The sequence below is a fragment of the Chelonoidis abingdonii genome, chromosome 9 (genome assembly GCF_003597395.2).
Source record: "Chelonoidis abingdonii isolate Lonesome George chromosome 9, CheloAbing_2.0, whole genome shotgun sequence".
NCBI lineage: Eukaryota > Metazoa > Chordata > Testudines > Testudinidae > Chelonoidis > Chelonoidis abingdonii.
In genome coordinates, this window is record NC_133777.1 from 68,403,036 (window position 1) to 68,428,931 (window position 25,896).

The following is a 25,896-nucleotide window of genomic DNA, read 5'->3' on the forward strand; positions in this document are numbered from 1 at the left end:
ATTCATGTGAACTTAGAGACACTGTATCAGGTGTGGGCATCTTGATGATAGATTCTTATCTGCAGTTAAGCTTCAAGACTGCCGTGCAAGAACAACATGTATGTGGTTTTGTGGTTACACTCTGGAATCATTTTAAATAGAGAAAGTGGACACAATTAGATGTCCTGGCATGTTTAAACAACTGCTGCTAAAAAATGGGGATTGAAAAGAAGTTTCATGCTCCAGGCAGCTTGAATATTTGTTCTGATTTGTGGCTTCATACTGAGGAATGACAGGTTTTGTAAGAAGATAGGCCTGCTTGCTAAACTTGAATGTTGAATTAGAATGAGCTCTTATGGTGCACTTGTATAAGTGGGGGTGAAAAAAATCTTCACTCCGGATAACGTTTTATAACAATTTCATTAGATTTCAGTAAAATGTATTAGGAACTGGTTAGAGGAGGCATATTATGTATTTAGTCCTGAGGCGGTAGCAAGGTAATGTCACATTAAATATGAAATTTAGAATGTACTAAAACACGTATGAGCATGACAGATTATCATGCATCCTGCTTTCACAGACCTCTAATATTCTCTGCGGAGGCATCTGCTGTATCAATATTTTTCAGTTCTGTTCAGCAAATTAATTTTTTTTGTTTATAACACAGCAGGTAAATGAAGTGCTTCTGTGATACTCTAGTGCCCTTTGACCCACATTTAAAAGTACATTGGAAGGCCCTGATCCTGCAATCGCTTACATGCACGAGTAACTTGTATACAGATGTGTAGCTCTAATAAGGCCCAACCTTGCAGTTTTGTATAGTTTACTGTCTCTTTTGTCTCATTTGACTATTTTTTTCCAGAATTTTATTCAGCTAGGATGACATTTAGTTCATCTGCTTAAAGCCAGCACCACAAGCTGTATGTGATGAAATGGCTGGGGGCTAGAGGGTTGAAATCTGTTCCCTCAACCAAAAATAAGATTGTGGCACAGCTCATCTGTGGTCACTACACCATTCTTGGGCTGCCATGACAGCTGTGGCCTCTTCCTACCTTTTACATGAAGAGTTAAGACCAGTGGATTTCTGTGATTGCAACAGCCGTTTTACTGCCCTCCTCTGCTCTGTAAGGGACTAGCACAGTGCTCAGCTACCCCAGGATGTACGAGAGTTGTGGAGCCCCCTCTGTTGGACAGTTCTGCTTGCGCTGCCCTATGGAAGGTAAACCTGGAGCTCTAGTGGTTCTTAGGGCCATATGTGAACCCAGCACAACCATGGGAATTTCACCCGTTGTTGTTGTTGTTGTTGTTTTTCCCCTCTGGATTCTCCAACAGAGATCTTTAAATTAAAATATGCGGAAATGACACACCTTTAAAAATAATATGTAATTGAAAAATAACTTTTATGCATGATTATTGTTGATTTTCAATCATAACAGGTAAAATTCTGCCAGCTAATTTTACATCCCCAGCGTCCAATTAATATTGCCATTTTAGCTACCTAAGACTTCTTTTATAGGTTAGTTCTAGACTCCTATTTCAAGCATAGCAAGCTTTGTACAAGCTTTATTGTTAAGAATGAAATTTAAGCTTTATTAGGATTAAGTGTTTAATAGCATAATTTGCTGCATATGTTGCAAATACAAACTGCTATGAATAGATCCTCTGTAACAAAAAAGTGTTTAATATGTTATATATGGACTTAAATCCAATATGTTATCTTTAACTAAAGGAAATTTATAAAAAGAGCTTTACAGAGGGGGTTTTATTCTATCAACTTCAATTTCTCTAACACTTTTCAGAACTGAAATTGAATTGGGTTGGGTTTTTTTAGATTTTTTTTTTCTTTAAAGAAGTGGTGCTACCATCACTTCTTTTATTTCCTGAATAATAATCCAAGTAATAGTACAGGATTGCCTGTGTTTTACATGTTTGACAGGAGAAAAATATTAGTAGGGTGGTAAGTAAGTATTTAGTATAATGGATTACCACAGAGTTCTGTCAACTTGTAGCTTCATTGAGGATTTAGATGTGCAGCTTACCTTAATGCTAGTGGGAGTTTTGCATGTAAATATCATATGTATTAATGGGGTGAAAATAAAGACTCCAGTATGCTGCTTACCCAGGAAACAGAGGAATTTAAGCCTGTTAATTAAGAATGAGTGTCGTTTTGGCTTGGGGCTGAGGGCCAAGGAACCTAGTATTCCCAGTCTACATAAAATGTTCATTAATCTGCATAATGCAAGTGACTGGTTTGGAGATCTCAGTGGCTTTTAAGCAAGCTGGGATGTTTCCTTGTTTGTAAATAATAGTGATGAATGGCTTTGTCTTACTTTGGGATTTAGAAACCTTACTAGGTTATCTCAACAGAAGACTTTGACTTCTTGCAGAAATTTGGAGATCTTATTACTGCTCCACACTTCCTTCTAAAGTATTCATCTCCTTTTTATTCCAGGAAGTAATTTTATATTGGTGGGTAATTTTTTCCATTTTTAGCTTTCTGTTTTTTGAATTTCCTGTGTTACATTATTTAGTGTTCTATAAAATATGTTCCTGCTGCCACTATTAAAGCTGGAATAAAATAGAAGATAAGGAAAATAGATGCATGCAGGAGCCTTAAGAGAAGAGAGAAATCAGGAACGAGGGACAAATCCTGCTCAATTTATTTGCAAAAGTTAACAGGGTGGCAGATTTCAGTATCCCATGTGTAGGTGCAGGACTCTTCTGAGTCCTTTGGATGTTAGGTGCTTGATCCTGCATGAAGGCGCAGTGTAGTTATGCTCAGCCAGAATAGCAGGTGGGTTTTGTATTCTCCAGCCAGCATAAAATGGATTGGAGTATCTTTCTGGATAGAGGGAATTAAGATCTGGGATAGAGAGGTCCAGCACTGATAATCACAGGTACAGCCAAGCTTTGGAAGAAAATGTGGGTTAAGATTTATGTTTGGCTGCTGTTTGAGTCACTAAATCCCAGGGAGTGTGTATGTTTGGGTTATATGTAATGTGTTTACTTTATTCAGAGTAGGGTTGGAGCGACACTGTTTACATAGCCCCAATGAAGTCAACAGGATTACTTATGTGATTAAGGCCAGCAGGATTTGGCTATGAAAGTAAGACTATTTTATAGCATTTTTACCTGTAAGGCAACTAAAGATGTGAAGCACCGTATAGTTAGGCAGAGTAAGATCAGCACAAGCATTTGGTGTCATAAAATTCTGCAGTCTTGTTTGCAAGAATAACTGATTACACTGTAAAAAGAACAGGAGTACTTGTGGCACCTTAGAGACTAACAAATTTATTTGAGCATGAGTTTTCGTGGGCTACAGCCCACTTCTTCGGATGCATAGAATGGAACATATATTGAGGAGATATATATACACATACAGAGAGCATGTAAAGGTGGGAGTTGTTTTACCAACTCTGAGAGACCAATTAAGTAAGAGAAAAAACTTTTGAAGTGATAATCAAGATAGCCCAGTACAGACAGTTGGATAAGAAGTGTGAGAATACTTACTTGGGGAGATTACACTGTACAAGTCATAGCTTCAACAGCTTCTGGTGATGTGAGCTCCATGAGGTTGGAGATCACTGATTAATTTAATCCTGTGTGACTTTATTGGAGTTAAAACGGATGAATTTGGCTCCTTAATGTTTTCGTGATCCATCATGTTTTGGTACATTCTGGATTTTGAAAGGTCTGAGAAGGCTAAATGATAAACATAAGAATCTGGAACCACACTAGAACTGTAGGCTTGAGCTCCGTTGTATCTGGTCTCATGGTTAAATTTAGCTTGTGTTAATAAACCAAGCACTGGCTACGGATAAGGAAATCCTGGATAGGTTATTGCCACTAGTTGATCCAAACATACTAAAGAAGAACTATTAAGAAGTTTCCTGTGGCAAGTATGGGGGTAAAGCTACTTTTTTTTGTTAACTTTTTAAATTAAACTCTGCTGTCAACAATTCTATTTAACTTTATGTGCAAGTACAAGCAAGAGAGGCTGTAGGAAACACAAGAATGGTCCCTTATATGCTATTGGTTAGATGTCCTGTACATATTCACAGAACTGCACAATTCCTAATGCCCCTGCTGTGTTATTGTACCAGGCATTGTAAAGGCAGTTGGAATGGTGTGCCATAGTATATAGGATAAGTCTATGCTGCAATTCAACTCCCATGTCAGCTGACTTGTGCTAGTGGAGCTCAAGCTACAGGGCTGTTCAGTTGCAATGTAGACATTCGGGCTCAGGCAGGGTCTCTGGACTCCAGCCTGAGCTCAAATGTCTACACCGCAGTTGAACAGCCCTGTGAGCCTGAGTCAGCTGCTGTGGGCCAGCTGTGTGTGTCTAATTGCAGGGTAGATATATGCATAGGGACATATGTAAAATCTTTCCAAAATACAAAAATAAGGTTGGCAAATGAAAACAATATTCACTATTAGTGGGATGAAAGAAGTAATTCAGCAGTAAGCCTCAGCGTATATAAAGCTGCTTCTGAACAGCCATCCACCTGTTGGCTGCTACCTCGGAGAAGCACAGTTACAATCTCAATGTGGTTGAAGCAACTGAGAATGTGAAACTAGGGGTGGTGTCTAAAAGATGCATTTCTCAAACTTGCTGAAGGACAAATGTGACAAAGAGACCAATTTGATTTCTTCCAGCAGTAATGAGGACATGGAGAAAGTCAGCCTAGCAACAGCTTAATTGTAAGGATGTGTATAACTTTCAACATATCAGTAATCCCACTGATGTTAATGGGACTACTTGTTAATGGGACTACCTGCATACCTAAAATTAGGCATGCATGTAAGTACCTTGCTGTACTGAGACCTATAACAGCCTGACAACCCGCTGTAAAAGAAGACTAGAGACAATTTACCTTATTAGCCATCTGCCATGCCATCATAAACTTCACTGTGCTAGTCTGAAGAAGTAAAATCATATTAACATTCCCGTAGAAAGACAACACTAATGGAAAACAATGCATGACTTAAGACATGTCTCAATTCAGTTGCCCTGGGAGCTATCCATTGTACATACACATCTGCTTCTAAACACCCACGCGGGATGAGGAGCTTTTCAGCAACAGGAAGTCCGTTCCCTCAACGTGCAGGTTGTATGTGTTGCCAAATCACAGATCTTGGACATGGTAACCAAGTTCCCAGGATTGTATCATGTTGTGCAGGTACTGAGGCAATTTGTCCTACATCAGCTCTTTGACTTTGGCTAATTAGTAAGTAACACAATCCGATAGCTATTCGTTCAGTGTTCTCAGTTAAGATCTTAGAAAGAACACCTAACTCTGTGTTTTGCCACCTGCAGTTATTGTTGGCAGACTGTTGCTTGGGTAGGGAGAATCAGGGCGACCACTCGGGGCCCCACGCTTTGGGAGCCACGCAGGCCAGTGCAATTGGCTGGACCCAGAAGAGACAAATCTGTCACTTCTACTCCATGCCCCCCCACCCCAGGGATGGCCCTGACTGTTGGTCACCCTCTGAAGATGTGGCTTATGATATAATTTCTAAACCCCCAAACACCTACAAAGTTCACGTATAAAGATACAATGAGGCTTATAAGATCACCATATCAGTTTTAGTACAGTCAGTGGTACTTAAAGCAGCTTAGGTGCCTGGATAGATCAGGGGCCACATTGCTCTGAACTGCTCAAAGTTCCTTGAGTGATGTTCTGCATGCTAACGAATAACCTATAGCATATTCGAAGATGAAGGAGGGAATTCAACTTAAGATGAGACAGAGGTGGAAACACTTCCTCTTTCACTCTATGGAAAATGATTTGAAATGTGAAAAGTCAGGCAAAGGTTATTTGGATGTAATTTTTTCAGCTAAATTCTCATCAGTGTTCAGTAGACATCATAAACATGGACATTGATCAGTTGCAAGAAGATAGTGCCTGCTGTCTAGATCCTTAGGTACCAAAACAAATACCATAAAATTAAGTATGAGCTGGCACATGAATTTCATATGTAGACATGGGTTTCAATCAGTTTCATGCTCCATACACACTACAAAACAGCAAAAACGGCATCAGTGTATGTAAAACACAATAGGTCCTGTGCTGTGTTCTGTTGCAGCTCAGCTTCTACTGCTCTCCCTGGTACTGAGACACTGGATATTTCTTCATCCGTGGATTATATACTATAAGAAGGCACAGCCACATTAACAGGTTCTCCATCCTTCTTCCTCCTCATTCATCACATTCATTGCCTTATGTCTGTCTGTAGTCTCCTGGGTATTGTATTTAGAATCAATTAGTTATTAAACTTTCATTGCTGGCCACAGAAGATGAGTGGTATAATAGTTACGTTCAGATCACTCTGATTATCATTCCGGCAGTCATCTTGTTTTGAATCAATAGATTGTTTCCATTTTACATATAACTGCTCAGTTCTCTCTCTAACTCTTTAACTCACTCCCAAGGTCTATTTACTTACTCTTTCCAGTAAGAGAGCTCATGGCTATCTTTAGCCTCTTCCTGTAAGAACCCCTCCTTTTCAATCTGACTGTGATATCCTCCCATGTTTTTGTTCTGGGTTGTCAGGCCCATTTCATTCTTTGAAGTATCTATCCCTTCTGGATCTCTGAGTCCAGCTTCCTCAGACTTCTGGTCCTAATCAGCAGAAGTGTTAGCCCTTGATATGTTAAAGTACCTTCCACCAAATCCCTGGGATGAGGAACTAGAATGGAGTGCATGCTCATTCTGAATTTGCTAAGTGGCCAGCAGCTGGATTCATTCCTCTTCCTTGAGTTCTTGCATACATCCTTGAGAGAAGAAACATCAACAGCCCATTAAGCTAATGACCATAACTACTAATGGCTGTCAGTGAACAGATGATTGCAATATATTCCACTGAAGTCTTTCTGCACAGATACTGCATACTCACCTACATTTTGGGTTGTTATTAAGTATATGCATTAATTATTGTCACCTAATTCCAGCTGATCAGCTGTGACCAGAAACAGCCATAGGATTGATGATGGCTCCCCGTTCATATTGGGAAACATGAATCTTTTTTAGGGTGTTGGGTTTGGGATATTATTTGTTTTGGGGCTTCTGCACATTTTGCTCATAATTCTGTGTTCATCTATATTCTCTCTAGCCCTTTTGTGCAAATCCCACTATCCCTTTTTGTTTGCTGTGTGGGCCGTATTTTTCGGCCATAGGGAATATATTTTGGTCACTATTTGTATTTTCTATATTGTCCATAAACATAAACAAAAAGCAGGCATTTTCCCAAGCAACTGTCTTTGTTAAATCTTACCTCTGTGCTTGGTGCAATAAAAGACACAAATTAAAAACAGTGTCCACCTGAGGCATGTACCCAGTAAAAGACAAAGAGAAGAAAAGCTGCAGTGGGAGATCCAGAGGAGAGTGTTAATTTAGCTTATTTTAAAACTCACTTAATCTCTTTGTGAAGTTGGAGAGAAGGTGTTTGTGGCTCAGTGTTACTTGACTATGCAGAAGTGAATCTTTAAGACGGATTTGTTTCAGGAGAGGATTGTGGCCTGGAGTTGAGATCATATCATATATATATATAGGAGGAATGGAAACAAACTGGAAACGGGAATGGAATGGGCTACTGAGACTGGCCTTATTGGTGCAGGAAAGGGACTGAGGGGAGATCAGAGATACTTGCCAAGAGAGTTATGCAAAACCTTGAAGTTGAGGATGAGAAGTTGAAATGTGGAACAATGGGAAAGATGTTAGCGGAGGGGAGTGACAATGTCTTCTCAATGGGCCAAAAAGGTAATTTTAGCAGTAAGTGATTAGATGGGGATTATCTGGTTGTCAGGACCGGGGGGAGGGTAGGCAGTAATAGAAGAAGGAAATGATGAGGGAATGAACAAACGTATGACATTAACATGATATGATCATCTCCACCTGGGGGGAAAATAGCTTACTAGGAACTAGCATGCTTCTTAAGTCTTTTGGTGTGTTAGCATTTCTTTGGGTCAGCACAGTCTAAAAAAAACTAGATGAGTGGAGTATTTTTAAATATGCTTATGAGACCTATAGTGGGTCTGAATGGGTAATGGGTTGAGTGTTGTGCACAGAGTTTTCTTTGGGAAATGTCTCTTTAAAAAATCATGCTGAAACAGGTGTGCCTGAGTGAAGGGTGCATGGCTGGGAGGCATTCACCTCACATGCCTCATTACTAGTCTTAAACCAACATTCCTACAGCAGAGCCATGACCAGTTAACTGCTTCTTTTATTGTAAAAATGTGGCTGGTTGAGTCTGTGTGCTAGGTTGCTCAGACCATAATCCCTAAAAGATTCCCTGACAATAGAACAATAGAGAGACAGAGGAATGGACAAAGAGCAAGAGGACTCTTATTAATACAAAAATAATTATTAGAGGTGATGGAGCATTAGCAATGGGGAAAATTGAGACTGTCCTCTACTTAGATGTAGTCATACTTTGAGCTGGCCATGAGTTAGGATGGAGTGAACGTTGGGCTGGGACATTCTCTACTCCCCACTTTCTATCTGGTAAGAAGACATCTGCTAGAATTAACAGGAGGGGGAGCTATATTATTTAAGTTATTTATCTTAACAAGGAGGAGATAAAGAGATTAAGAGGTGACTTGATCATGGTCTAGAAGTACTTACAAAGGGAAAAGATTTATGATAGCAGAAAAGTCTTTAATACAACAGACAAAGACACAATAAGGTTCAAAGGCTGAAACAGAAGCTGAACAAAATCAATAGAAATGAGGTGAAATTTTTCAACAAGGAAGATAATTAACCATTGGAACAACATATCTAGGGATGTGATAGATCCTCCAATATGTGGAAATCTTTCAATCAAGATGGGATGTCTTTCCAAATGGAACACTTGAGCTCAACCTGAAATTAAGGGATTGATGCAGGAATCACTTGGTGAAATTCCATGGCCTGTGGTGTGCATGAGTCATAGTGGCCCCTTTTTGAATCTATAGGTGAAATCCTGCCCCCTTTGAAGTCAGTAGAAAATTCCCATTGACTTCACTGGGGCCAGGATTTCATTCTGTGAATCTGTGCTTATTAGTCTGTATATAGTCCTATCTGCATACGTTCGCTCCTGGTGAAAGTCCCTGAAGTAGGCCAACAAGCAGTCTAGATTGTACTCACTTCCTACACCGTTTAGCCTTGATGACTTGGTCATCTTTGCCCATATGCCAGAAGCATATTCTTTGGGTCCAGTTGTGAGCTAATATGGCTTGACCAAAACTGCAAGTCCTAGTGACCTAGCTGTGGTCATAAATGATTATTTGCTTCCTGTGCTATATTAGTGGCCATTTCCTGAAAATAGCATGCTTGGTTGTTACATGAACTACAGCTGATCATGTGATATTTACAGGAGTTACTGAAGGTATCATTTATGGAGCAATTTTAGTGTATCTATGACCTTAGGTGTTGACTGCCAAACACCTCTTCCTTTCTTCTTGAGATCTCTGTTACCTGGCTGCATTTGTGTGGGATTTAGGCCCCATATTTGATTTATTTTTTTTAATAGAAGGTAAGTGTTGTCTTTCCTGCCCCAAAGGATATTTCTTCTTTTGAAGGAGTGTCTTAGGACTGAAAGTTTGCCTTGCACTTGGGTTGATATCTTTTATTAGAATTTGAATTCTTCCATTGTAGCTGTGCCACTTCATGCACTTCTTCACCTACACATTGAGTTAGTGAAAAATAACATCTTATTGCTAGTGACAATACTGCATATGTAGCTTAATTAAAACCAGTAGTGCCTCTGGCTGGTCTTCTGTTGCAGTTGGAATATTTGCCATTCCCCGCCCCCCCCGCAGCCATCTGTATTTGTACCCATGAAAGTTTGCAATACCTGGCTCTGTAGGGTCTCATGGTGACAGGCGTTTTCTTTCCCTAACTGCTGTGGTTGCACTACCATTCCCTAGCCTCACACTTTTTCTCCATTCTTTCGTTATGCAACAGGAATCCTCTTAAAAATCTGGATCCTCCAGTAGACATAGCAGGTGTTTGGCAGCTAATACTGTGGCGTTTTTGCTTGCACGACTTATGGATGAGAATTTCAGTGCCCTAGGGCACAATTTCAGTCCAAGTATATGAAAAGCATGTTACTATGTCAATTCAAATTATATCACTATTAAAGAAAAAATCTCCAAAGGAAATTAAATACAAATAATTACACTAACGTAACATTAAGGTTATAATTTAATTTAAAAAGTATAAGGAAATTGAGTCAGGTTTCCCATGTCACTTTTAGCAGGACTTTCTTGAGACGGCCTACTGTAAAATGAGGATAATGACACCTTTGTTAAGTGATTTGAGCTCTACTGATGAATAGCACTATATAAGAGCTAAGTGCTCATTTTTTGTGTGTGTTCTATTATCTCTCATCAGGGAATAGTATATCAGTTGGTAGTTAGTTACTTCTGCAGTGCCCAGAACTGTGCTAGGACCTTTACAGCGCACATAAAAAACATTATTTGCTTGCTTTTTGTGTAACTTTTAGTATTATATTTATACCTGCGTGTGAATGTATGGCTGGTATGAACTTCAAGATGTTGCTGGTTAAAGCCTTGATCCTGCCATCACATCTGTGTGAGTGAGTCCTGTGCCCACTCCACACCCCATTGAAATCAAAGGGATACTTTGTGAGTGCAAGAGTCGACATGTGCAGATCTCATTCCAAGACTGTGGTGTAAAGTTTCTCGTGTTCAACACTGCACATTTATTTATTTTCAGCTGGTTTCCCAGTTCCAGCAAAGTTTTTGGTTATTTGGCATATACATATCTTTTCATTTTCCCCTCCTTTCAGCTTCACTGGAGCAGTTGCCCAGAGCTGATTTGCTGGTGGTGCAGAATTATACTCTGGTCAGCTAGAAGAGGGTGGGATTGCTCTTCAGGACTATTTTTCCCACTAGAGATTCCCACCAGATTTTTTTGTTCTCTTCTTTCTTGTACCTCTTTAACTACCGGGCTGTATTCATTCCAGAGCATGTATTCATTCATAGGATTTTATTATTCAGATACCTCTGATAGTAATCCGACGTTACTTTAGCTGCTTTCCTTTCTTGCCTTTCAAAAATAAATCTCCTGTTCCCCAAGTATACTTACAGCCTCCTTCAGAATATCACAGAGCAAACCGCAGTCATGTGCCTATAGATAAACAAGCAAGATGGTCTGCTTGTTTTCTACAAATTAGTCTATTCAATCTGTAGCAGTTTGCCAATGTGGCAAGAAGAAATTCTTTCACCGTATAATGTTAGACATTAAAGGGCAATTTAACAAATCTTTAAAAATATTTTAGATTAGCCTGATTCTGCTAAAGGCGCTGACAAAATGTTCCTTTATAATATATTTTTTCTACAGAGACTATAAAGACCCTTAGAAAATATCATTGTGTAAGAGATAAATAGATTTCCATGAGAACATGCTGCTAATAATGCTGAAGGGGCTTGATTTATGAGAAGAATTTTGCCAATTATTAGGTTACTAAATAAATAATAAAAAGGTGGTTTCTGTTTGGAAAGAGGCTGAACATATGGTATGGGGAGGGGGGGAAAAAAACCTTCAGAAGACCTTAGTTACCTCTGTCTGTGTCTTGCTCACAAGATTTCTTTTTTTTATAGAAAATACATGAGTTTTAATGAAATAGTATTTTCTGTCTCATTTCCAGACTTTTTACAAGACATTTCTTCCCTTTTACTGTTTTAAGAGTTGAAGTGCTTTCCATGGAGAGAATTTTCATCCAAGACTTTGAGAGAACCTAAAGTTGATCTTTTAAATGAAATTTAGCAAGAAATTATACTGGTAGGTGGAATTTCTCTTCCTTCCCCCACCTGCCCCCTGCCCTTTCTCAATCAAAATAATGTGCTTTATTACACTTTCACAATTCAGAAGGTAAATTCTTTATTTAAAATACATTATTTGAAAAAGATTCACACAAACCAATATATTTTTCTTTTGTGCGGAGGCAACACAATAAAATTATATGTCAGAGTAGTCAAGTGACTTATGGAAAATAAAAATCTGTACTCTAGTTCTTGAATACACTTTTTGGATGTTTTTTGGTTAGAGAGAGAAAATTTTGTCCTCAGAAGAGTGATAATAATACTTGGTTCCTATATTGTACTTTTCATCCATAGAGCTGAAAGCACTTTCAAATACAGGTAAATATCACGAGTCCCATTTTACAATTGAAACTGATGCATGGGGGTTGTGTGCATGTTTTTAAGGGCAGAATCTGATCCACAGCCATTTACTTTATGACAATGATATGAAGTGATCTAGTCCAGGGTCAGTTTTTCTCTTGGAGATTACTGCAGGGGTGCTGGGTCAATTTGTATAATGGGGATGCTAAGAGCATTGAACCAAACTGTAAACCCTGGATATGATGAAAACCAAGCCATGGAGTGCAGCAACCCCGCCCCCCAGCACCCGTAGCTCCAGCACCTGCGGATTACTCCATATTTTTCACCTTCACTTTTATCTATCTAGAGCTGAAATGCATTGGGTAACCAGTACCAATCACAGTAATAATGAACGAATAGTTTATTTTATGTAGTATTGTACCATTCAAAATGTAATGCCTACATTTAGGCCCAGATTCTGCATCACTGAAGTCAATGGGAACTTTTGCCATTGGCGTCAGTGAGAGCAGGGTCAACTCAAGCCCTCAGGTGGGTGATTTAAATACACCTTTACCTCGATAGAATGCTGTCCTTGGGAGCCAAAAAATCTTACTGTTATAGGTGAAACTGTGTTATATTGAACTTGCTTTGATCCACCGAAGTGCACAGCGCCCCCCTCCCCACGAGCACTGCTTTACCGCCTTATATCCAAATTTGTGTTATATAGGGTGGCATTATATCGAGGTAGTGGTGTATAAGCATGTCACTAAGGTGACCATACATTCTGATTTCGCCGGGACAGTCCCCTTTTTAAGCCATGTCCCTGGAATCCAGACTTTTTTTGGCAAAACTAGGCATTTGTCCTGTTTGCTCTTGCCAATCAGTTGCCAAAAGCGAAAGGGACAAATGCCCAGTTTTGCCAAAAAAGTAGGGTGCAGCCTGCTAGTGGTGTGTGGAGGAACGTTGGTGGGGGGGAGCAGTGAATCTTGGGGGAGGGAGACAAGTTTGGCCGATTGTGTCTCTGTTATGCCCTGCCCCTGCATTGGGCAGTGATGGCGTGTCACATGTCACTCTGCAGCCCAATCAGAGGGCAGTGTGGTTAGGGGCCTAATTCAAACTTTTCTCCAGCCAGGCCATGGGGCTGTGACTCATGGGCCCCGGTTCCTACCCCACAACCCGACTGGTAAGTTCCCAATGGAGTCCTGCAGCATCCACTTGTGCCAGGGCACTGAGTGTGACCTGGCCCTGCAAGTGGTCCCTGGAGCTCCCATTGCTGGTCTCATGTCCTTCCCACCCACCATCCTTCAGGACTGGTCTCCAGAGTCCTCTCCAGCCCACCCCACCCCACCCCAACTTGTTTCTTTCCCTCCCCTTTCTGCCTCCAGTCATCTCTTTCTGTCACATCCTGGCAGGGGTGCCATTTAGGGAGGGAAATGGGGGCCACCTGCTCCACCCTCTGAGTTTCATATCACCTGCTGCGAGCAACCCCTCACTGGTCCCCTGTCGCTCACTCCTCTCGCTCATCCCCTCACCAGATGGAAGTTGGCCTCTTGCCATACTAACATCTGAAATGGTAACCCTGCATGCTGGCCTCCTCTCACCTCCCCAGGGCTGCTCTTTGGAGTACCCTTGGTCCCTTCCCTCTACCCGGAGCCTTCTTCCTGCCCCTCTGCTATCCCAGCCCCCAAAGGGGCATCACACTTCTTTCTGGATCATAGTCCAATAGCTTCAACTCCTGGCTCCAAGCCCAAAAGTTCTCACACTTGCACACTCACACTCTACTTTGCTGTCCAGATCCCAGCCTATACTCATTCCTCTTTCCCTTTGCCCCCATCTCTGCGTCTTGGCCCAATTAGGGGTGCAGAGGAATCGGGGGATGAGTGGTGACTCCAGGCAACTTGGGACAGCCCCATGTGTGCAGTTTTCAGTTTACGGAAATATGGTCACCCTACATATTACCCCAGTCATGTGGAGAAGAAGTAGACTCCGCCTAACTCAATGTTCAGAAGAAGCTTATCTGGGGAAAAGACACGTAAAATTCTAGAATTCATTTCTTTTGGAAACATGAAGCAGACTTGAGAGTTAAGCTGGATTTTGAAACTAAATAGTATTTTGGCTAAACACTGCTGAAGTATTTCACTGAAAAGTTAAATCTCTTAGCCAAACTATGTCAAGAGAAAACACAATTAGTTGATAAATATCCAAAAGCTTAATCACTAGGATACATTTTAAAAAGCACAGGAAAAATGTTCAAATTTATTTTATCTACAGCCTGCAGCAAAAGTTTTGCCAAAGGAAATATATTTATATTTAATCAAGATGAATTTAGGAGAAAATAGGCTTGTTTTAAAAGAGCCTGAAAGAATGACACCACCATATTTTTAAAAGCAAAATGATCTGGATTGTCCTTCTCTCGTTCAGTTTTGGCTTCAAGTGAACAAACCTAGGGCAATGGAAAAATTCACTCTAAGCCCTATATTCTGTGTGCTCTGGATCTGATCTAGGGCTCTTTCAAGGCCAGGGAAAGGCTCCCATTGGCTTAAATGGGCTTTGGATCAGGCCATATTTGAGCAGCAGAACTCTGAACCTTAGAGTCCAAAAGATGGGGTACCAGCATGAATTCCTCTCAGCTTAATTACCAGCTTAGATCTTGTAGTGCTGCCACCAACCAGGACTTGGAGTGCCTGGTACACTCTGGTCCCCCCAAAACCTTCCCTGGGGACCCCCAAGACCCAAACCCCTTGAGTCTCACAACAAAGGGAAATAAACCATTCCCCCTCCCTCCTTTCTTCCTCCCAGATCCTCCCCTCCCTGGGTACACTAGGAGATCACTGTGATTCAAACTCCTTGAATCTTAAAACAGAGAGGAATGTCACCTTCCCCCCTCCTCTTTTCCTCTCACCAAGAGGCAATACAGATTCAAGCTCTGTGAATCTAAAACACAGAGGAATTCCACCTTCACCCCTCCCTTCCCTCCTTTCTCCCACCAGATCCGTGGTGAGTACAGACTCGATTCCCTTGAGCCTTAACAAGGGAAGAAATCAATCAGGTCTTAAAAAAGAAAAGCATTTAATAAAAGAAAGAAAAAAGTAAAAGTTGTCTCTGTAATCAAGATGGTAAACGTTATAGGGTCTTTCAGCTTATAGACACTAGAGAGAATCCTCCCCCCAGCATACATACAAATTAAAATCCTTCCAGCAAAATACACATATTTGCAAATAAAGAAAACAATCAAAAAGACTAAACTGCCTTTCTACTTGTACTTACTACTGGAACAGAAAATTAGAGAGCCTGTAGGTACGTCTGGTCACTCTCAGAACCCAGAGAGAACAATGCAAAACCCAAAAAACACAAACAAAGGCTTCCCTCCACCGAGATTTGAAAGTATCTTGTCTCCTGATTGGTCATCTGGTAAGGTGTTCCAGGTTCACTGTTTGTTAACCCCCTACAGGTAAAAGAGACATTAACCCTTAACTATCTGTTTATGACAAAGCCTTATATTCTGTGTGCTTTGGATCTGATCTAGGGCCCTTTCAAGGCCAGGGAAAGGCTCCCATTGGCTTAAATGGGCTTTGGATCAGGCCATATTTGAGCAGCAGAACTTATATCAAATGTTGCCTTCTCACAAACATGCCTCTGGCTGTAGGACTGGTTTGTAAATATGTTCTTCAGAAATAGTCAGTGTCCATCTATGACTATAAGAGTTGTTCACTAATGATGCCTCACTGTCCTTTCAAAACCAAATGGACTCCATGAAATACGTCTCAGTGGTCTTTCAGATATCTACACATGACTCTCTAGAGCCACTGGGACATTTTCCCAGGGCACATTCCATTTACATTTGGACTAAGAGAGTCTAGAATAGGAGTTACTTGACAAGGGAAAAACATTAGGGCTTCTAGTTGAACCAAAGAGGTTTGAAGTCTGCTTTCAGCAAAGTCAGAGTGAGCACTAGGGAGAGGGATTGGAGAGTCACACACTCGAAGTACTATAGATTGTGTCATTGTGTGTCCGTCAGGACCGTGGGTTTTATGACCAAAAAATGAAACTTTTAAATAAAAATGCTTGGTCTCTGTTACAGCAGTCAGCTGCTGAGCAAGACTCCTCCATGAATATTTTACAGATACAGACCTGTAAATTTTATTGTGGTGGATATTTATAAAGTGACCTTTCAAGGATTTAACTATGAATTGAATATTATTCAATATTTTAAATAAGTGGCCTTGTTTTCATAAGTGCAGTGCACCTGGCAGCTCTCATGGAAAAATCAGCTCACTTATTTTGGTTGCCTAAATGTAGCTTTAGAGGCCTAAGTTTAGGAACCCTGAAGAATGGAGGCCACTCCAGCTTGCCCCCTTTCGGTCAGGTGTGGTGCCACTGGTAAGCGCTGCCTCACTTCCATTCACCTAGGCCAGTGTTTCCCAAACTTGGGTTGCCGCTTGTGTAGGGAAAGCCCCTGGCGGGTTGGGCTGGTTTGTTTACCTGCCGTGTCCGCAGGTCTGGCCGATTGTGGCTCCCGCTGGCCGCAGTTCATTGCTCCAGGCCAATGGTTGCTGCTGGAAGTGGCGCGGGCTGAGGGACGTACTGGCTGCTGCTTCCAGCAGCTCCCATTGGCCTGAAGTGGAGAACTGTGGCCAGTGGGAGCCACCATCGGCCAGACTTGTGGACGCAGCAGGTAAACAAACCGGCTCACCAGGGGCTTTCCCTACACAAGTGGCATCCCAAGTTTGGGAAACACTGACTTAGGTTATAAACAAGTCCAGACATACCTTTTAAATCAAGGAGCGCCCCTTTTCCAAGGTCCTCATTTATTATCAAGGGCCATAAACCTAAGTAGGAGCTCACTCGGATTCATCCAGGGACATTTGTCATCTCTGACTTAGTCCAACTAGTGGTCTCTGGCTCCATCTGTCAGGAAACTTTTCTTTCTTGCTCTTGTAAATAATTTCTATTTCTGGAACCCCTCCTAGTACCATCCCTGGGTTACTCCTTTTCAGTCCCTCTAAGCAGGAGTCCATAGCTCTCCTTTTTGGAGCTGGGCTGTATTGATTTAGTCTTTTGTTGTTACCTTAAACAGGATCCCCCTTCCCCTCCGTTCTCCTCTCTGGAACTAGGTTCTGTTAATCCAATTCTCTGCTCCTCCTTAAGCAGGAGCACTTAGCTCTCTTCCCTGGAGCTGAGTTATGGGTTAGCCCAGTTTTTCCCTCTGGTGACCCCTTTCCTTAATTAGGCTTCAGGGTGCTCAGAAGCCCAGCCTTTCTCTGCTGATGTTTCCTGGTGTCTATCCTGCTATGAGAGAGGAGGGAGCCTTTGTCTTGGTCCCCTTCTCCCAGCTTATCCTCCAGTTGGCTGCGTGAGAGGATAGCTTTGCTCTGCCCTCTCTGGAAGGCTCCTGGCCCCAGGTCACCAAAGAAACAGTAACAGAATTTCCTCCCGAACGCTTCTCGCTCCTGGGACTGCTTCCTCTTTCCCAATGTCTCTTTGGAGACAGGTTCTTATATATGTAATCAGACCTTTGAGCCTCTTAAAGGGCCATGCTGCATGATGGGGTGGGCTGACCATTAGGCCCCACTAGCCTTAAGAGACATCATCCCGTCACAAACCCATTTTTGAAAATATTGGCCATGACAAATAGCTAGTCTTAATCATGGTTACTTTGATATCTACTCATCATGATTATTAACCATAGAAATGCTGTGAAACTATAGACCTTTTAGTGTGATTTTCTTTATTTATCTGATACTTCACAACTGGATGATTTGTGATAAAGTCTAGTGCCATAGCCCACCGAACTTTTTTGTGCTAGAGTCCTTGAAAGTGCATTAAAATTAGCTGCTTGTTAGCTGGTATATTTCTTCCCTAGGGCACAAATCATATACTACTACAGTTTAACAGACTAGAAGATATTTAACTGTAAGAATCAAATCAAAGGTTCACACTTTTTTGGTATATGATTGGACTTGCAATGCATAGTAATCTGACAAACATGTATGTGCAAGTCAATCAGAATGTGAGTCCAATTTTTTTCTGTTTGCCATCTGTTCATTTGTTCTTTCTTTTAAAAAAAATTCTTTGGACTCATTTGGGAGACTAACCATTTCTTCTCCCTCATCTCCAATTTTCTTCCAAAAAACAGAACAGGAGTACTTGTGGATACAAACTAACACGGCCGCTGCTCTGAAACCTGTCAATTTTCTTCCAAGTTACCCTTTCCAGCCGTTGCCAGTTCAAGACTCATCAAGCCACAGGGAACTTGCTGTATTCTCTTAGGCTGTTGTTTCATCATAGGATTAGAGATGGAAGAGACTTCATAGTTCATCCAGTCCTTTTCCTTGATAATAATGAAGGATTATTTCCCACTGTACATTTTCTAGTGCATGAGTCCATGATTTAGCAAAGCACTTGTATATATATATAAAGTATTTTGCTGGCTTGGGGCCTGCTGCTACTTTAGTAGTAGACTGAATAGGCTGAGTGCCTTTTACCCTCACATGTAGAGGATTAAACTTTATTGCCAAGAGAGGGCTGGGAAGGAATTTTACTTCGTGGCATAGACCTTGGGGCTTTCTAACCTTCACTTGGAACACTGAACACAAGTGACCTGTTAGGCTCAGGCGGATGTTATTGTGCATTAACAATGTTGCATGAAGGTGAGAGAAAGGTAAAGATCAATGAACCTCAGTCTAGCCTGTTGTCTTCTTTTTTTGTTCTTAAGTATGCTCTCCCTCGATAGTGTATCTCTGACTGAATGTTACATAATCAATGTATACAATATTTTTACGGTAGTGCTTTGAATCTGTGATCTTCTGGTTATAGCAAGGTACTGGGAACCAGGAGTATCTTGGAGCTAATGCTGCTCGAACCACTGAGTGACTCTTTGATTTTTGGAAAGTCACTTGGCTTCCTTGTACTTCAGTCAACGCAAATATAAATTAGGTAAAATACAGGACCTCTTTCAAAACCTGATGCTACTTTTGAACTGAACTTTTATTGGAAAATAATGTAACCTTGTGTACTTGTTTATACTATATCTTGGTTTCCCAAATGTTTGGAGCTATTAACCCCCTTCTGGACTAAAAAGTATTTTGGAACACCCTACCTTAAAATCTCTAACCTCAAACATGAGCAAGTTATTTGTTGTAACCATACCAGAAATAATTAACTATAGATGTCAGACAGCAAATTTGAATTACAAAGGTGGTACAAAATTTTAGCTGAGGCAGAGAAGTATAAATTATACTGTGCAAGTTTGAGTGAATTTGGCCTTTTGTCTCCAAATCAGGTTCTGTTTTTAAGCATTTAAGAAGCTCCAGGAAAATGTATAGTATTTTATAATCTTTGGAATTTTTAAAATCTGTGTGATTTTTCTCATTATCTTTTCATCATTATGTAGTAAAGTAATACAGATTGTTCTGAGCAGAGTACACCTTGCTTAGGCTTCCCCCTTGTTAGCTAACACACCACGTAGGCTTAGAGGGGGAATAGCTGATTTATCTTAGGTAATGTAGGTTTGTGTGAAAGGCAAATGTACTTATTGGTACATTCATTTTGTTTTGATGAGTGCTTGGCTCTCAGAAACCTGTGCTAAAGACCTAGAACTTGTCACCATACTCATGTCATGGGCATGAAAGAATTCAGTGAGACTGTCATTTCTTTGAGATATTCCACTTCCATTTTCTCATCTTCTTGACCTTTCATCAGTAAGAATTAACGGAAGTTAAATCCTAGTGCTGCTGTTTTGATTCTAAACCTCAAATTAATACCAGAAGACATGTTTATATATAAATATGAAACAATTACTTTAGATGTCCAGTGGTTATAGTAAAATAGAATGGAGGGATGTTACGTAAGGTTCAGTTGAACGTTGTAATAATTGATGGCTTTACTGCTGCTGCTCAGAACCCTAGCAATGAAATTGACAAAAATTATGTCTCTGTTGCTTTACAGTAGAAGCAGAGGCAGTCTCTGGGAGAACTGCAAGAATGGGGATTTGGGTATTGGCTGTTGATTTCCTCCTCTCCCATAATCAGAAGCCAGAAGTTTGAATAAGTGAGAATAGTTTAATTCCTCACCAGTCAAGTGGTTCAGGGATAAGGGGAGAAGAGGATTAAAAATAGGGAGAACTTTCCCTTTCATCAGTCAGGGGGTTGGGGAAGTTTCGTTTGAGCAAGCATCTACCAAACTCAGGTTGATACTAAGCTTGGTTCAGGAAGATGAGCACCTCAATAGAAATCCTACCATCTTCCCATTCTCAGCAGTCAAAGGTGCAAACTGGTCATCTCATCATGTCTCCTGGACCTCACTGGTGGGATGGAATGGCGTTGAAGGGCAAGGGAGACCTTCATTGTTTGGTCTCTGGCTAGCAGGTATCTGGGAAATTTTTCAAATTAGTGTTTATCTATTTCTTCCCTGACTTTAAATCTTCTTGCCAGGTACGGTAATGTCTATGCCACATTTCCTCCTTTAATGGCAATCTGACATTTATTTAAAATTTCTTTTTAAAACATTTTACGCAATTACTATTTTTATTATGGTTGCTTACCTTATTATCACCTACCAACTTTCCACTTCATAACAATAATATTTAAGAACAGCATAAAATCTGGTTTAAAATGACTGTTCTAAATCTGAAGTACATTTATAATCCACCTGACATGTTTAACTTGAAGCTAATAGCATTAAACTGTCTGTTAAGTTTTCTTAAAACACCAGGATGATGTGTAATTGTTTTCTGAAAGTAGAGGCACTTTAAATCTTCAGCTCTCATTTAAGTAACGAGTATACTGCAGACTAGCCAAGCCATTAAAATTGATGCCATCAACTAAAAAATGTGGTGAACACTCACAAAGTTCTGACATTTGAATGACTGTCTAAACAAAATATTCATAATAATAAAAGTTTTATAAGGAATCCTGAAAGATCCCATCTGGAAAAAAATGGACCATGAAACAGACTAGGACATACTGTATTCAAATAAGTACATTGTGGAATGAATGCACAGTAAAGCTGTTCAAATGTTGTTGTTAGAACGATTTGAAAAAATGTCTAAATTCAGATGATTTTTGGTGAACTTTTTTCTATTTTTTGACTAGCTGGTAGACTTGTTGAGACTTTTTGGAAATTCTTTTGAAAGCTATTCATGAATTTTTTGTGTGTTTTGAACAGAGCTCAGTCAATTAGATTTCAGCATTGGCTTGCCATGACAATTGAGTCAGATTCAAGTAGATTATTATTTTTGACCCCAATCTTTACAATCTATCTCTATCCTTCAGTTCTATTCGGTACTTAGTAGCACCCCCAATAGTTAAGCAAACTAGTTTCTCTTATAATCCCCAAATATAACTTTCTAAAGCACTCACCTCTTGGGTTGAAATTTTCCATGATTGTGACCAAAGTTTGCTTGCCTTAATCTAGCAAGTAGTCTTGTATTTCACCCAGTGGCTAACTGCTCATTAGCTTCTGACACTTAAATAAATGTGTGTGTGTGAAACATATTTCAATTTTTCTTGTAACACTTATTAAATTGTTATTTCAGCTTCAAATGTTGGCATCTTATATATTCAAAGCTTAATGATATATGTCTGAATGCTTTGTAGTTTAAATATTTACCTTATAAAGATGGGAAACACAAGTTAGTTAATCACTGCATATTCTTCTGGCAAACTTGTTTATGGGAAATTAAGCAACAATATGTTATATACCTTTTTCTGGGAAGTGTGGTGGAATAATTTGGATTCTCTTCTATCCCTGAGCTCAGCAACTTTTTCCAAAATGTTAGCAATTTATAACAATACTTTGCACTGCTAACTTTCAAAGCATTATACAAATATAATTAACCTTCACAACACTGTTGTAAAGTAGGTTAGTGAATGTCATTCTCCTCAGTTTAAACCTGGGGAAATTGAGGTAGAAATGTTAAGTAATTTATCCAAGAGCACAGTTCTTAGCCACCAATTCTTCGCTCACATCACTAGATTACACTCTTCTCATTTATTCCTGTATTCTCATATAAGGCCTGGTCCCTAGCCGGGGTGGCTCCAGGCACCAGCGCAGCAAGCTGGTGCTTGGGGCGGCAAGCTGCGGGGGGCGGGGTGCCAGTTGCTGTGAGGGCGGAAGTCAGGCAGCCTTTGGCAGCGTGCCTGCGGGAGGTCCACCAGTCCTGCGGCTTCGGTGGCAATTCGGTGGAGAGTGCTGAAGGTGCGGGACCATCAGATCACCCGCAGAAACGCCACCGAATCTGCCTGACCAGCAGACTGCCCGCAGGCACGCCACCAAAGACCACCTGACTGCCGTGCTTGAGGCAGCAAAAAACATAGAGCTGCCCCTGTCCATAGCCCATTGAAATCAATGGAAAATCTCTCAGCGACTTCCAAAGATTTAGGATCAGGTTCATACTAAACATGTCAAAGGTTGTGACTGCTGTGGGCATATTGGAGCCAGCATGAGCAGACCTTCAAAAGTAGCTGGCTCGACTGAAGCATTACTGAAAACTATGCTTATTTGTATGATGGACTTTAGTGGGAACCCTGAGTTGACCATGACCAGCTAACAAATACATAATCATGTCTTGCCCTATGTACACGAGATGTGAAGCCCTGTTTAAAATCTTGTTTACTAACACACTTTTAAAGCACTAGCATTGTCCCTATTCTAGACATGCTTTTTACAAACAATTTCTAGTTATGATTCCTTAATTTAAAACAATTAAATTAACTTAGTGCTCTTGATATGTGATGGGGTTTATAGCCTAAGAAACTGTCATCCCCTCTTCACTGCAGAACGGGTTCATGGAAAGCAGTAGCAATGTAATGTTCTCCAGACCACTTTGACAGAGATGTGGCCACTGCATTGCTATGAGACAGGTTGCAGGCTTTGCAAAGGCTTTGCAAAGGATCATGGCTTTCTTCCATTCAGTCCAGAGAATTAGTGTTAGAACTCTATGGAATGTTTTTGAAATTTTGTAGACCATTACCATATGTAGGGTGTCTATTTCTGATAGATCATTAAGATTACTTACCCTATAATAGATACTTCCATTTCAAGTCAACAGTCCAAAAATCAAGATGGTAGCAACTACCAGCCTTTTTGTAACATTCTCATCACATATACTCAGGACCAAATGTTCAAAATCCTGTACACAAAATTGTGTGTAAAATACATCACGTAATTTGCTCACATGCAGGCATGCGGTCACCATAGCTTTGTTGCAATTGTGTGCATGTAGTGTTTGAAAGTTTTGGTGCTTGTCACCAGAAGCCATAAAGTGACCTCTTTGTATCTCTTACAGATAAAAGCAGAGCAGGCGCAAGATGCATACTTCTTGCCTGAGTTTGCACTTTCTCCACAGGGGAGTTTTCTTGAAGATACAACAGGAGAACAGTTCCTCGTTTACCGCTATGATGATCAGGTCAGTATGCTGTATGATCTGTGTAAAAACAATAGAGCTTTGTCATATCCACCCCGTAGTGAATTGTTTGAATGTTCCTGTGAAACAAATCAGTCATTCATTTTGTATTGCCTTTGGATGGTGCATCAGGCTGGAATACAGTGAATCAAATAACACATTAAACAAGAAGCAAAATTAGAGCAGTTAATTATAGAAATTAAACAACACTTCGTAGAAATAAAACAAAATTTATGGAAAAGTCTTAGAGTTTAATAGAGTGGAATTCTATAATGTTGTGAGGACATTTAATAGAGTTCTGTAGAACTACTCTAATTAAAATATATGCAACTAATAACAATTGGTATCCTTTCTGTGGATCATTTGGACTATCTAAAATAGTTCTATAGCAGGGTTATAAATTTCTGTTAAGGAAGATGTCTACTGAGATATTTAAAAAACCTGTAGAAATCATATTTCATTAAATTCTACGTGACTTTTTCACAGGGGAAACTTGTTTGTATGTTAATGCTTTACAGTTGTATAACAACATATAGACAATAAGTGATTTTCATAACACCTCTGTGACAAGTTTCTCAATTTTTCTAAGTTTATACAGTCAATTGTAGAGCCAATATTGGAACTCAGAAGTTTCTGGTTCTGTGCTTAGTTGCCCAAAACTTGCTGCTACTTTTCATATGTCACTTTAAAAAGAAATCGAAAATATTTATTATTTAGAAAGTCTATTTTTATAAAGAAAGATTAGTGAATGCAGTTTATATTTTCTAAATGACCAAAATAACTGAATTAACATAATGAGCTGAATTATACTGGGATATGAAGTATTGTATCTTACAAATTATTTGAATGTTACTTGGTATTTTGTATTTCTAGCTTATTTAAGAGGTCGGTGACCTAGCATGTTTTTAAAGTGAATTACAAAGGAACAAACACAGGGAGCATCGTAATGGATGAAGCAGGGTATCTGGAAAGTAACAAATGTTGTATCTTAATTAAAAAACAGTAATGCTTTCTCCAGACCCTATAGATAAATTATAGTAAACATGGAATACAGATATAAATGTACAGAAAGTACATGAAAGAAACCCTTTGGCAAAAGATCTAAAGTAAACCTAGGAAGTGTATGGCATGCTGTGGAAATTTACTCATAGCACAATGTGTTCCAGAAGCCCGCTGAACTCCACATCAAAACTGTCTGAGTTGCATTTGTAGACATACAGAGTACATTTTTTAATGTGAGCGAAGTAGGGAGATACTTAGAAAACAATGCATGTAAAGTGAAGAAGAGCAGTTCTTGCCCTCAGGTCTGGGTATGCTGTCTGCAATTGATTGCCAGTTTTATTGTGAAGGGTGATCTCATCGCAGTATCTGTTTTGAGGAAAAATATTGTGGTGTTTAACCACTGACTCTAAGGGCAAAGACTGAGATGGGCTTTGTAGCCTCTTCTTACCTAAAACTGAGTATCTGTTTAGGAAGAGATAATGGAGTAGTTAGAATCTGAAAACGTGCTGACTACTGTAAATTATTTTTTTGAATACTGTTGAAATATATGTACAGTAATTCATATTTCTGTTACCCTGGAGGCTTTTGATAGATCTATAGAGAAGGTACCTAGATGAGAGATCCCCTGGACTCAACACCTGGGAAAGCAATAACCTACAGAATAGTAAAACACAGCTGCAGCACAGGCTGCATTTAATGACAAACTTGTAAAAAACCCAATAAAGATTATACACTTTTTGATAAAAATAGCTTCCATTGAGTGGAGCAATATTTAGAGAAGAGGACAATAAATCCAAACATAATTGCTTGCATTTCAGAGACTTTTAATCAGTCACAATATATGGTGAATACTACAGCTCTTTTCTGAAAACACCTGTTCCAAGACCCATTGCAGTCAGTGGAAAGATTCCTATTAACTTCAGTGTGGTCTGGATCAAATCCTGCCTGTGAACAACCTGAGTAGTTCTTCCACAGATGACATGTAACTCTGAAGCTTGCTTGCAGGAAAGGGCTTGGTTTTAGAATTAGTCTGATACTATACTACTTACAGCCTCTCCCAAGAAATTAAAATTAGTCATCTTGAAAATAACTTTGGATTCCTGGAACTCTTAAAATAGTAGACCTACAAATGAAGAACTCAAAAGTCAATACAAATAATAGTACTAGCGCTTTAGAATGGGAATTCAATCCTAACAAATTTTTTAATGTAATATCAAACTGTTGAAATCAAACAGTAATTGCTTCAGCTCTATGGCTGAGCCTTCTGAGAGTAAATTAGGAACTCTTTTATGATTGGGAAAACTCTTTGGTTGAATTGATTGGTGATATAAATAAAATAATTTATAATTAAATCTACTGTTACTATCACTTATGAAGGTGTAGACACCTGTGTGAGATAGATAGA

General features: G+C 39.9%; 1 protein-coding gene across 3 annotated transcripts in view; it reads left to right on the forward strand.

Moving 5' to 3' along the window:
- The window catches only part of ADAMTSL3 (ADAMTS like 3), a 277,770-nt gene that overhangs the window by 23,923 nt on the left and 227,951 nt on the right, over positions 1 to 25,896 (forward strand). For all 3 annotated transcript variants that reach the window (XM_032790644.2, XM_075069664.1, XM_075069665.1), the window contains exon 3: positions 23,373 to 23,492. In XM_032790644.2, coding sequence (XP_032646535.1) covers positions 23,373 to 23,492 — 120 coding nt within the window. The remainder of the gene's footprint in view (positions 1 to 23,372; positions 23,493 to 25,896) is intronic.